The following is a 13,832-nucleotide window of genomic DNA, read 5'->3' on the forward strand; positions in this document are numbered from 1 at the left end:
TGACATCGTACTTATTAAATTAATATAAACAACTATCGTGTCTATTGTATATATCCTTATCCAAGTGCATTTTGCAACCATATAGTAAAACATAGCTACAGTCACATTTTAGGAGATTGACAAGAAACAATCGAGCGCACAAAAATCATTGAAGCACAACAATCTTTGAACGCACAACAATCATTGAACGCACAACAATCTTTGAACGCACAACAATCATTGAACGCACAACAATCTTTGAACGCACAACAATCATTGAACGCACAACAATCTTTAAACGCACAACAATCTTTGAACGCACAACAATCATTAACCGCAAAACAATCTTTAAACGCACAACAATCATTAACCGCACAACAATCTTTGAACGCACAACAATCATAAACCGCACAACAATCTCTAAACGCACAACAATCTTTGAACGCACAACAATCATTAACCGCACAACAATCTTTAAACCCACAACAATCTTTGAACGCACAACAATCCTTAACCGCACAACAATCATTAACCGCACAACAATCATTAACCGCACAACAATCTTTGAACGCACAACAATCATTAACCGCACAACAATCTTTGAACGCACAACAATCCTTAACCGCACAACAATCATTAACCGCACAACAATCATTAACCGCACAACAATCTTTGAACGCACAACAATCATTAACCGCACAACAATCTTTTAACGCACAACAATCTTTGAACGCACAGCAATCATTGAACGCACAACAATCTTTGAACGCACAACAATCTTTGAACGCACAACAATCATTGAACGCACAACAATCATTAACCGCGCAACAATCTTTGAACGCGCAACAATCTTTGAACGCACAACAATCATTGAAAGCACAACAATCTTCTAACGCACAACAAGCTAATGTTCAATTTTGAATTTAAAACATATCTTCATTCATTAGGAGAAAAAATGATGCATGTGCCCATAGCTTTGTGATTTCGCATCGTCGAAATAATCAACGGATATTTTTGATGACGAAGCATAGTTTCTATTAGCTGTTACACTTTTTATTTGGAATAAAATAAATTCTTGACACATTTTTTGTGTCTTTCTTTTACTTTGCTTTTTTCCCACAAAATAATAATAATTTTTTCGCGTTATCTTAGGGTTCACAGAAATAATTCTGCAAAAAATAACCAAACAAGGAAGCATAATGCAATGGCGTTGTACGATGTAAACGAGTTCTTCATACAATGCTAAAGGACATGCTGATGACTCAATTAAACGTTATACCGACGTCATGCTAACGTTACTGAGACGTCATATCACCTAAGCATCACCAACCCATGACGTTCAAAATGACATCTTTCAAACGTTATTATTACGTCATGGACTGACGTCGTTGAGTGCAAATGTACCCATCTAATGACGTTATCACAACGTCATGTATGGTCACGGTGCAACGTTACTATAATATTTTAATAATGTAATATTGCCAGCTGGGTAATTATTATTAAAATTATTATTAAAAATCAAATTAAATAATTAAAAGAATCATTACTTCATTATAAACTAAAAAACAAACCTTGACGATTCGGACAAAATTCTAAAGCTCTAACTTCAGCCAAAGTCAGTGATTTGTTATAAAGTTGAAAACAGGAAAGGTATCCTTTAAAGACTTCGTGTACTTTGTCATTGGAAAAGAAATGGATACTTTGTGGAAATGGAATGGCAAATGTTAAGGGTAGATCAAATTCTTTTTCCAACTATGAAAATAAATTATATGTAAAAAATAGTTCAGTGAATGCCATTGCAAGAATTATTAACACTCGTAAAGATGTAATAAAGTTTCCTACTTTGTTATTCTTGAATAATTTCATCCGTCCTGCAGAATATGTGACACCAACATATGCCCACTTGTTTTTGTTAACTGCAAGTGGAAAGACTTCTTCAATGAATTCAGCATTAGATTGCATTCTATAACACGTAAATTTGAAACTCAAAGTTTATTATTTTTGTTAGAAGATGTCAATTCTCTTTGTTGAAATATGATTAATTACTCTAAAAAGTCTCTATTAAAGGAAAATAAAATTGTTTAAAATATAGGTAAATTATGTTTGTTGTAGGAAAAAAAAAACTTTTATTTTAAATTCGTGATTTCTATTGGGAATGGCATGTTTTCTCCATAATATATTTTTTTCACAGATATCAAAAACTTCTGCATAACTTCTTCGTGCAATCATTTCATAGATATGAAGAAATTATTAATGTACATAAAGGGACTATAAAAAGGAATGTTGATTTTTATGTGACTAACATGATAGAAAAGCTAATTGAGGTAAAGAAGGTTTTATAAGCACTGATGAGAAAATCAACATCTTACATTTTCTTTAACACCTAATAGACATTAAAATATAACTAAAAACGATAAAAAAAGTTACCTAAATGTTCGTTCTATCAAAATTTTAATCAATTTGAGCACCATTCTTTAATTTGAATCTTTTAGACAGAAAGAATTTCAAACCCTTTTCATAACTAAATCTCTTTCCATATTTTGCATAAAAGCCTGTAAGAATGTTGCATATGAAGCCAGTAATTTTGAAGAATGTGTAAAATTCTGTAATAAATGTACCCCTTTGTGTTGTGTCTCCTTTCGTGTTAAAAAAGACATAAGAAGATAGACATAAAAACAAGCAGATTTTATGGCAGAAACAAATTATTCTTAATTTAAAATCAAAAATTAAAATCATTAAAAAAACAAATCAACATTCTTCTTTAAACTTAGTCAATTTCTGCTACAATTCATATTTTTTCTTGTATTTATAAACACTGAATGTTGCAATAAACATAAATATTTTATATGTTAAAAACATCATGTTTTTCTTGTTTTATTTTCATTTTTACTAAAGTTTGAGCAGAAAAGTCAGATCTGCAGTAGGTTTAATGAAGTGCCCACCAAAAGTCGTTGACTCTTTTTGTTGCAAAACAATTACAATAATGCAATATAAAATTATGTATTGTATAAAGTTTTGCAATGAAATAGGATATTTTGTTTTGCGAAAGGCAGGGACGGATATTTCGCCAAAAATTTTGTGATAGGATTTTTCAAGTCACTCAGTAAACATCAGGCTTTATTTACGCAAGCACAAAGACAAACAGGTTCACATTAATATGATAAGGATATGGGAAGCAGTGTCATGTGGCAAGAAAAACAAAAACTTACACAATGTATAATCTGTTCTGCTTCATGTTAATACTTATCAAATCACCTTGGATTCCAAATTGTACAATTTTTATGGATTTGTCAACATAAAGTGGATAAAAATGAAATAAAAATGCCCACTCAGTTTTTATGGCAACAACAGCAGAATATATGTCTAGGTTAAATAACCCTAATTTAGAATCCAGCTCATCCAATTGCACACAGTGATCCCACATTCCGTACTTGTCAGGAAAGTGAACTCGAACTTTGCTATCAATAGTATCATCAACCAAATGAAGATGATGCGGGCCATAGTCTTGTAAGTAATATTCAGGTAAAGCCAAAGGATATAGAAGAAGAGGTGTTGGTAAATTTAAGGTCTTCATAACAGCAATGTACGAGGTGTAATCTAAAAAAAAATTCAAACATTTTAAAAATATGCTTTAAAATAAAAAAAGAAGCAAAATTGATGTTAACCTGGAAAAAAATTTGTATAATGAGAATTCACTATCTAAACGCCTAGAGTGCTCATTAAATTCTGTAAATATTTGAGTAAATATTTATTTTTTGGCTGGAAGGTTTATTTGAGGAAGGTTTATATTTTTAATAACTTTGACAAGCTGCTGTTTACGCCAACAAATTTAACAAAGTACAGTGTTCAAATTTTTGGGTATTTTTCCTTTCTGTCCCTCATACATGACCTTTTGACCAGATTAATGTCAAATTCCACCTTCTTCCAGGGTTTAAAGAAACTTTAACAGGCATACAGAATTAACAGTTAATAAAAGAAAAAAAACCTGTTGTGGCTTTAACAGATATTTTCAATACAATTCGATGTAATTAACATGGGGTTCTGCAAAATAATTTTCTTGTGTTTTTTTGTGACTTTTGAAACTAATCTAAAGTGTGTGTGGGCAAAAAAACTGAATATTCTGGTTTGAAACGATGATTTCAAAGCCTACACTATGCTTAATATTATGTGGAAATACATTTCTTTGAAGCGTTTATGCTTGACAGCTTGTTTTGGCAAAGTCGCATGCTCATATTATTGTCTTTAGTGTCACTTGACTAAACCCAAAACTATTAATAAGGTGTCATTTTAAAAAAAACGAATGTGACTTCTTTTTATTATATGCTGTATTATATATCAGTGAAAATATAACTACTAGATTAGAACGGACTTGTATCTTTCACCAATCAGATTACAGAAGATTCTAGATAGTCATAATACATGGGGTATCATGGCATAAAAACTTGACTATTGAATATATGATATTGTTGAGAATTTATACTTTACTTTAATTATAATTTTATGAATTTATGGAGGTTCAAATGTGTATGTTAAGGATCTTTTTGTGAAAAATTAATTCTAACAGCCCAGAAGAACACAATAGCTAGCAAGTAAAAGGATTTCCTAAAGTTTGCCATATGTGTATAGCTAGCAAGAGTACTATAACATTTGCAAGTGATGCCTGATATTTGACAGTCAGGGTGGACCAGTTAGAATCAATAAATTTAGTTATGCAGCAACCGTTTAAGAGTGCATTTCATATAACAAAAATAGTGAAAAATCTGCTTATCTTGCTCAAAGAGATGTTTCCAAAATGTTAAAGATTTGCAACATTTTCATGAAATGCAAACTGAGGGCTTCGACAATTATCTCGGTTTTGCAAGTTCTGAAAATATTTATTATTTTGTATAATTTATGCAAACATTTAAACATTAAAATATTATATATAAATTACCAAGATCTGCTCAAAGTATTATTAACTAAATATTCGTTCCATAATGACAGCATTAAATGCCACTTCAGATGTAAAAAAACAGTCAATTGTGGGCGTATTTCTTTATTGCCTCAAATCCACTGAGCTGCTTATACATATCGGGGGGTTTGTGGCTGGAAACAAATATCGGGGAGTTTGTGGCTGGAATCAAATACTTGTTTTTAATTTTGTAAATAAACTGAGCACTGCATTTAATTGCTATTAAAATAGGTGAAACACATTTCAGTTGGTTTAAGCATGTGAACTTGTACATTTTGGTCCATACAGTCAAACTTGTTGAGAAAGTCACTTAAGGGAGAAGAAAAAAGTGAATGTCTTCGAATCAGGCCGTGAAATATTTTTAACCATTTTCAGGTGACTTTTATCATGCACAAAAGTTAAAAAAATTAGATATAAATCATTTACTGAAACGAAATACTAACTCAAAGTCAAGAATTTGCCATCAATACCTGGGTATGATCTTTAATACAAAATTTTATATAAAACTACAATAGATAACAATAATTAACCAAAAGTATAACCTTTTTTCTACCTTTTTATATAAATTACGAAAATTAGTTAAATAGAATTAAGCAACTATTAAGCTACTTCAGATCTAGATATTGACTAACAAATAAGAAATTTGAAATCTGGCTTTATATTTCTTTGAAAAAAATCGTGTGTATAAAAAACTTAATTAGTTTTAAATTTAGAGAAACTACGTTGAAACAAAGTTAAAGAATAAATAAGAAACTGATTGAATTAACACATGCTGTTTTAAGGGTTAGTTTTCCAAATTGCTACGAACATAGAAAGTTAATAATAACAAGTTTTCCTGATGTTCGTTCTAAAAAAGTTCCATAAAGAACTATTTCGAATTCATTTTTGTCAAATCGTAGTTGTATTTTAGTGTACATTGTAATATTATTATACCATATAGACTGAATATGACAAATTACTTGTTTCATGTGACAAAAACGAATTGTCTGAAGAAAATAATGTTAACTAAACACAAATACATGCATACATGAGCAGTATTTCACACCTTAAAGCGCTAGCTGTTCTAACAGAACAATCGTAGGCATCTAAAGATGTTTGTAAGGTGTTTTACGTTCATTTAAACTTGGCAAATAAAGTAAAATTTACCTCTTTTAAGTAATTTTTTATTTTGAGCTTCAATGCTGGCTGCGTTGGGGTGGCTGCCTTACACAGTGGCATTAGTAAAAAAAACACGAATGAATGCATAGTGATCACTATCTTATACAGATGACTGAAAGAGCAGTTTGGTTGCATTGACCTAACAGACTGCACAGGAGAAATAAAAATTATCACCTTTTAACTAAATGTACGTACCATTAAATTTAACCATACATGCTTAATAACTAGATTGTAAATGTCTAACTAAATGTTGACTACTTAATTATTGATTTACTGTGACTGTCTTGTTTAACAAGCTTTAAATAGATTCCTTATTTTTCGTAATGAAATCAATGCTATCAAAATATTTCCAAACCTTAAAATATTTTAAATAAAATTTAAAAAGTGAAATTATACTGATTGTTGCATATTTTTTTGCACTATATACAGTGGACTCTCTCTCTACCTAGAGTACCGTCTTCATGAACTTAAACGGATTCTCGCAAATCCTTTTGCCTTGGCAGCCCAGGGGATTCGAATCCCGAGATCGTAGCATTTAATGCACTATAGGTGTATATATATATATGTAAATGTATATAAAAAATATATTTATTTGGTCATTCAGAAAAAAGAAATAAAATCTTAGTTTAAATGTTTTTTATTGTCGGTACAGTGTTAATAATTCTCAGAAAAGTGGAACAGCTTATGCAGTTCTAAGCATTTGTAATGGCTACCAGTTTCATTCTTAGCTAAAAAATATAGTCAAATGCATATAAAAAGATGCTGTGTACATAATAAAGCCAGTAAATTAGGGAATGAAAACAATTCTAAAATTCTTATTGTGCATTGTATCAATTTGTTATAGTAATAAGCTTGTAAACAGCAAATGTAAGAAAGGAAATGACCTTTTAAGACTTTCCAGTTTCACATAATTATTCATCAGTTAGTTCATATATAGTAATAAGCTTACTTGCAGGATCATAAAATGATTGATAATCCTTAGTTATTTTATTTACTCCACTATAATCCAAATCTTTGAAAACATGAATGTTATCAATTGCAACATCACCATATCCACTCCTGTCTCTGTGATACACTTGGAAGGAAAGCTAGGGTAAAAAAACAACTAGCATTTATTCCAGTAACAATAAAAAGCAATAATATTACAGGAACCATGGTGCATATATGCGATATGTCAGTATGAAGAAACCGGCACATTAGCTTTATTAGTTGTCCAAAGTCACCTGGTTAATATGTGGTAGTAGAAAGCTATGTAGCAAAAATGACATACGCCTCACTCTTGTGGCATGTTGCAAGGAGGTAGTATCCTTGCCTCATTGTATGTGCTAAGGATTGGGTTGGATCACTAGCACAGTCGGTGGAGCCCAACAAGCAAGAGATTGCAGGTTTAAGTCCTGCTCAATCCATCATTTTTGCAACACTTAGGAAGCCAATGTGCAGGTTTACATAATACTGATAATCAATTGTCGAGCTTTATATTTCTATTTTTCTATAAGCAGGAGTAAAAAATATTTGGAACAGAAACAAAGAGTAAAAAATAAAAATATGAAAAAAGCTCCAAAGAAAAATCACACAATAAAATGATTTATTCTAGGAAAAAAAGACTGAACAAGAAGCATGTGTTCATTCTAAGTATTTTTATCTTAATTATTTTGCTACCTTTGTTAATCTGGTTTTGGATTTGCTTAGAGACTCTAAATATTTTTATGTGCCATTCTTACATTTTCTTAGATAAAAATATAAACCATGTGATAATTTTGTATATCTGTTGTATGAAACAGGGGAAGTAGATGTTTTCATTGTCCTTTAAAAAAGCCAAAAAGTATCTCTTATTTGTTAAAATTCTTGAGGTTACTAAGCAATTTTAATGACGTCAATATTATTTTTAAAATTAGCTCAGCTATTGCATTACAGTTTAAAATTTGAGGAGAAACAACATGAGAACAGCGTGTCAGTTCTTTTTCACCCCACATGTAACTAGAATGGGTCAACTCCCCAACACTTTTCCAATTTACACAATTCGGAACCAGCACGATATTTTTATATGAATTATTATTTACATACCTTAAAGAGGTTGATATTTTAATATTTCCACGTAAATTTATTTCATTCGTATAATTAATGTAGCTGCAATATGCACACAGAAAACTAACCTTAAAGTAACTGGTTGAGTACAAAGGCACATTTATCTGTTTCCAACCTTTGGTAAAGTCCTTGTTTTTAGCTCTACATAGCATGGTGTTTCTATGTGTATACCAATAATAGATTTTCCAGACCATGAGAATAGCACTCCCTTTCTCTGACATATATAGCCAAAATGTTAAATATTGATGATTAGGTAAATAATAATCTGTTTGAAAACTTGTGTATGGTAGAGCTGATGTTGGAATATGTAAGTAGTTATCTAAAGATAAAATTTTGCGATAAATATTTTTGCATGCTTGTTATTAATTCTTATCCTGGTTTGCAATAGATTAAAAAAGTTATACTTTTTAAAAATATATTGATTTATACTTACTTGGTTTTTGATTGGCATAAAATACTTCTAAGTATGCTGCTCTTATATCAAATTCAAGATTTACATCATTATCAGCATCAGGTATCATTGTCACATATAAATAGCGCCCATGAAACCAATGCCCATGGTTGACAGCATGCTGAATAAGTGATGAGACATCTGCCGTGGTGATAACATTACGTAATACCTTAACACTCCATGATACCGGTTTAACCAGATTATGGTTTTCTTCTGCCACTATATGTTCACAGCCAACAATGTCTTGTGGAGACTGCCATAAAGTGGTAATTTTGTAACTTGCTGAAGTTGACAATTTGTTAATCTCATTGATGTTAAGATGGATAAATGCTGTATTTATAATCACATCCTGTTGGATTCCAACCGCAAATGTAAAAACTACTGCTGTTTGCATTGCATTAACCTTAATTAAACTTGAGTCACAACTGGAATGGTTATTTGTCCTATGAATTGCGGTCATATTGGTTTGTGATGCATTGGCATATAAAACGATCTTTTCAGCTACAAATTTGAATAGAGAGAGAGAGAGAGCAATAATTACACAAAATTGTCAAAAAATGTAAAAGGCATTTTTCAGAAAATTAAGTAAATGTGCTCTGTAATAAAAACTCCAACAAAATGAAGAAACTTATATTCAACAAATAATCAGAAAAATAAGGTAGATAAAAAATCAAAATCATAATGTCACCATTATGCTTGGAAGAATTTTTTGTTGTTAATTATTTAAAATGTAATATTTTTTTATATTACGACAAAGATGCACCAAAAATGTCTTTAGTTACCAAAATAAAACATTTGCTGAGGTTTTATCTTTTACCCGGAGATGTTATCAGGTTTCCGAGAACAATTTATTACGTTGTATGCCCCTGTGCTAAGTTTTACTGAACCATAATAGACATATTTTGATTAAATATGAAAATTTGCAAGAAAAAAGTTTTTGGTGTCGCAATAAATAAAAGTTACCACGTCGACTAATATTCAAACCAAAACGATTTGATGTCAAACAGGCAAAATATATTGTCACATTGCTTCTATAAAATCGAATTTCATTCCCTATACCAAGTTTTATCAAAAACAGAATATTCAATATTTTTCTTATTCAAGATATGGGGTACATTCTTACATGTGCTAATGGTATATTGATGAAGCACACCATTTTCATTCATTCCAATAAGGTATTCATCATTTTCAACATCAAAGGCTGTGAAAGACACCATATTGCTGTCTGTTAGTTGAACATCATCATATTTGTCATTATTTAGGATTTTAATATTCCTTCCATTATTGATGTATAAGTTTCCAAAAATCGAAGTTGCTATTTGAGATATATCTTCAACTGCAGGTAAATCGTGTGATTTTGTATTATTTTTATCTGAAACAAATTTAATGTTACCATCCATTGTTAATATGTAGCATCGGCTGTTGTATGCATCAATGCTTAATTTCTTATGGATTGCTTTGTTGCTAATACTTGTGGGTGCTAAAATGTAAAATACGAATATTGGACTGTTAAAAGTTTTTAGATTTTTTAGGTATACTGTAAAGAAAAATGAATGATTGTTTGGTTTAGGCAGGAAAGTTTTATTGCTTAGTGGTGTCTTGTAATGATAGGATGAATACATGATATTGAAGATAAAATGTAAGGTAGCATGCTAACTGAAGCAGACGTGACCATAAAAGGGCAGATAATCACGCACAAGCTCAAAAAATTCTTAATATACTTACTTTTTGATATTGCATAAGGAATATAGTATAACGAATAGGTGATCTTCCCAACACCATAAAAGAAGTCCTTTCCAACAGCAATGTCTCGATACTTTCCATTATATTTAACTATGTGATCTTTGTTAAACCATTGATAAAGACTGTGATTGTTACAAAGTATCCATATATTTCTCTCAAATATATCAAATTTTATAACAGCACACATTGCAATAACTTTTTTCCACAGATCAACGTTTGGTGAAGTCCTTGCAGGGTGACGGTATATAAAAGAATCATCTCCAATACCATACCACATTTTATTGACCGGGTGGATTTTGATATTTTTCATGGATTTCTGTACTGTCTGTCGGCCGTTAGTAACTAAAGCAGGAAGAAAAAAAATAAAATAAAATAAGGCAGATTACTTACTTGCCCATCTTCATTTAAAACTGCTAAGAACCTTAATGCTTTAAGTTAACGAAATAGAAGGGCAAATAAAAATTAAAATGTTTTACCAAAAAATAATGTAATCTTACCTAATATATTTGATAAGAAAATACAAATCTAATAAATGTTCTGAAAATCAAAAGAAGTTCAGTAATGACCTCATAATCTGATTAAAATAAATTTTCTACGCTTACAGATAATCACCAATAGGCACTGATTAACCAAAATAACAAACGGTTGAAATAAGAAACTAGTAAAAAGATTAGTTCAATGACCAGGGAAAATTCACTGGATAAGGGTAGCAAACAATACAGGAGATATATTATGACGATTTTACATATGGACTGTCTATAGATTTTTTTATGAATTTTTTAACCTATTCTTTTGTGTAGAGCTTGAAATACTGATCAATTTAATGTATAGGCTCACATGCTTTCGTCAATCGGTAATGAGATATTCAGGTGTAAAGGATTTGTGAAGACATCATCAGTCCAGTTCATATGCAAAAAGTTTTTTCATAAATTAATTCAAACAGAGAGGAGTTATCAAAGCATATGGTCAAAATTTAATAAAATTTACAGTTACAAAAGCATATGGTCAAAATGCTCTTACTCAGAACTCCATTGCTTTGCTTTACTTTTTGAAACAAACACTCCATTCAAAAAATATGACTTTTTCTCTTTTAAATTTTTTTAAAATTCATTGTGTCTCTCATTTTTGATGTATTTGCCACCAAATCTCACTAATTTCAGCATTAGAAAAAGCATGTGTGTTATATTTCGAGAAGATGAAGGGGAGATTCCAAGCTATTACATTGAAGAATTACTGTACAAGAAAAAAGTTTTTGGAGATTTTTTGATAAACCTGTAAATATGTGCTAAAAGTCTCACATCGGTATGCAAAAAGTGTGAAACGTTTAAATAATTGAATACTTGTGTATAATTCTTTCAAAAGTTATGTTTCTCTTTAAAAGATGTTCCCCACATCAAAAAAAATTCTGCAGAACAGAATGCCAAAGAACAAAACATATTTTTCTGATAGTAACTGCCATTTCATACTGTTACACACATTTTAATACAGAAATTAAACACACATTAAGTAATTCTCATAAAATAAAATAACCTGATTGGCTAACTAATTTTTTCCCTGTTGTTTCCACACACAATGTAAAGAAAAAGTTGAGCTAAATTCTACTGTCGCTTGAACAAAAAGGCTGCTAACATTGTAAACACGCAGACGCACATAGAATTAAAATAAAGAATTGTATTAGAAAGGAATATAGTATTTATCTGAGTCAGGATTTAATAATATTTCTAAAAACTTTACCTTTCACGGGAAGAAAACATGATTTTTGATGTCGCATTGTATCGTTTATGTCATACATATCGCTAACACAATAACACTGTTTGTTTGCATATGACACACCATTTATGCTGCCAATCTTATTACGTTCTAAGTAGCATTTATAAATACAACGAGTTTCATCCAATGTGTTGAATGCAAGGTTAAAATCACCGACTGGACCACCATCCAACCAAACACAATCAGTAACTGAAAGTTTAGATTGGCAAAATCATAATTTTATAATAATTGGGGAGGGGGGAAAGTTTAAATTACAACTTACGTTTCGCCAAAGACATGTCTACATCGTAACATGGAACATTCTTGTTAACACCACATGTGTTCTGCAATTTCCAGGGACTTTTATCATCAACAGCACGATAATTTTCAGAAAATGTAATTTTGTCTAGAAATAATTATAATTCAAATAAAAAATTAATTAACTTCTAATAAAACTGGGTCAGTTTGTTTCAGCAATTAAAACATAGTCAGCTTCACTTGAACAATATTAATTAGCAAAACCAAGTACCTTTATTTTTGGTAAAAAAAACAAAGAAGAACAGATGCTGGAAATTGAAAATGAGGTGTCCAAAACGTTTTGCACAACTTTTCACAAGTTTTTAGGCATAGTGACTATCCTGTCATTGTATTCTTGGTTACATTACATAAATAGCTTTAATAGCAGAACCAGATAAGATGCATGGTAAACTATTTAAATGATTTTTGCTTCTAATATGAGAAAGATAATGGGTATCATTAGAATTACATTTAGGGGGCTATTTCTTTCATAACCGAGATTCAAATCTGTATTTTCCCACTGCTCCATGTGCTCTGGTGACCAAAGAAACAGAACATATTCAAATTCAAGTGCTTCGAAATTTGTTGCACAATTTAAAGATGTATCCTTAGCTTTATTGCATAATTATAAAACCAAAGTAGATTTAACATAATCTATTTTGCAAAGTATCTAATACAGTTTTTTTGCATAATTACTTCAAATCCCCTATGCGTTTTTTAATAATACAAATTATTTAAAACGGTCTATTACTACAAGGGTTTCGTCAACAAACAAAAAAAATGTGACCCAAGAATCAAAGAAATTAAGCATCCAGAACCAAACTTTTAGTGTGAAAGAAATAGTTTCTTGTTGTTGGAAATCTTGTATTTTATACATCAATTTATGCATTCTTTATAAAAAGTTTTTTTTGGAAAGATGGGTTGAGATTGGGTTGAAATTTAATGGTAGAAATCATATTACCAAATGAAAAAAAATACCCCAATGGTAATAATTTCCATGGCTAGATAATTTTGCAGGTTGTAAAATATTAAGGTATTAGTTTTTGCAGATAAGTGTTTGTAAAGAAGTTTCAATAATTATATCTCGTAGGTAATATTCCGTGGGTACACTATTTCACAGACTTGTGTGAAATTAAATACTCGAGAAAATGGTACGACAAAGTTAAAAAATTATTATTGCATCTCTTGAAAAGTAAATTTGGGATACGGTTTTTTTGCAAAATTGGTAATAGTACACAAACTTCTTAAAAATAATTATTGATTAAGTAGTTATAAGTCACATACAAGAAAATCATACCTTTTGCCTTTGTTGCACTAGTTTTACCAAAGAAAGGAAAACATATATGCATGATGTTGATTTAAATTATTCAATGGCTAATTCATGGATAAATAAAGCGTCAGCAAAAGGGAAAGTAATAG

The 13,832-nt window shown here is 30.5% G+C and overlaps 1 protein-coding gene across 1 annotated transcript in view; it reads right to left on the reverse strand.

The window, feature by feature from the left end:
- Positions 1-949: 949 nt before the first annotated feature.
- The window catches only part of LOC130655125 (uncharacterized), a 39,584-nt gene continuing 26,701 nt past the window's right edge, over positions 950-13,832 (reverse strand). The window contains exons 15-24 of the mRNA XM_057457825.1: positions 12,400-12,522; positions 12,102-12,326; positions 10,350-10,709; positions 9,748-10,104; positions 8,607-9,125; positions 8,242-8,492; positions 7,038-7,176; positions 3,189-3,576; positions 1,822-1,942; positions 950-1,731 (exon numbers count right to left, since the gene is read on the reverse strand). Coding sequence (XP_057313808.1) covers positions 1,531-1,731; positions 1,822-1,942; positions 3,189-3,576; positions 7,038-7,176; positions 8,242-8,492; positions 8,607-9,125; positions 9,748-10,104; positions 10,350-10,709; positions 12,102-12,326; positions 12,400-12,522 — 2,684 coding nt within the window. The 3' untranslated portion in view covers positions 950-1,530. The remainder of the gene's footprint in view (positions 1,732-1,821; positions 1,943-3,188; positions 3,577-7,037; positions 7,177-8,241; positions 8,493-8,606; positions 9,126-9,747; positions 10,105-10,349; positions 10,710-12,101; positions 12,327-12,399; positions 12,523-13,832) is intronic.

This window comes from Hydractinia symbiolongicarpus, chromosome 8, assembly GCF_029227915.1.
Source record: "Hydractinia symbiolongicarpus strain clone_291-10 chromosome 8, HSymV2.1, whole genome shotgun sequence".
Classification (NCBI taxonomy): Eukaryota; Metazoa; Cnidaria; class Hydrozoa; order Anthoathecata; family Hydractiniidae; genus Hydractinia; species Hydractinia symbiolongicarpus.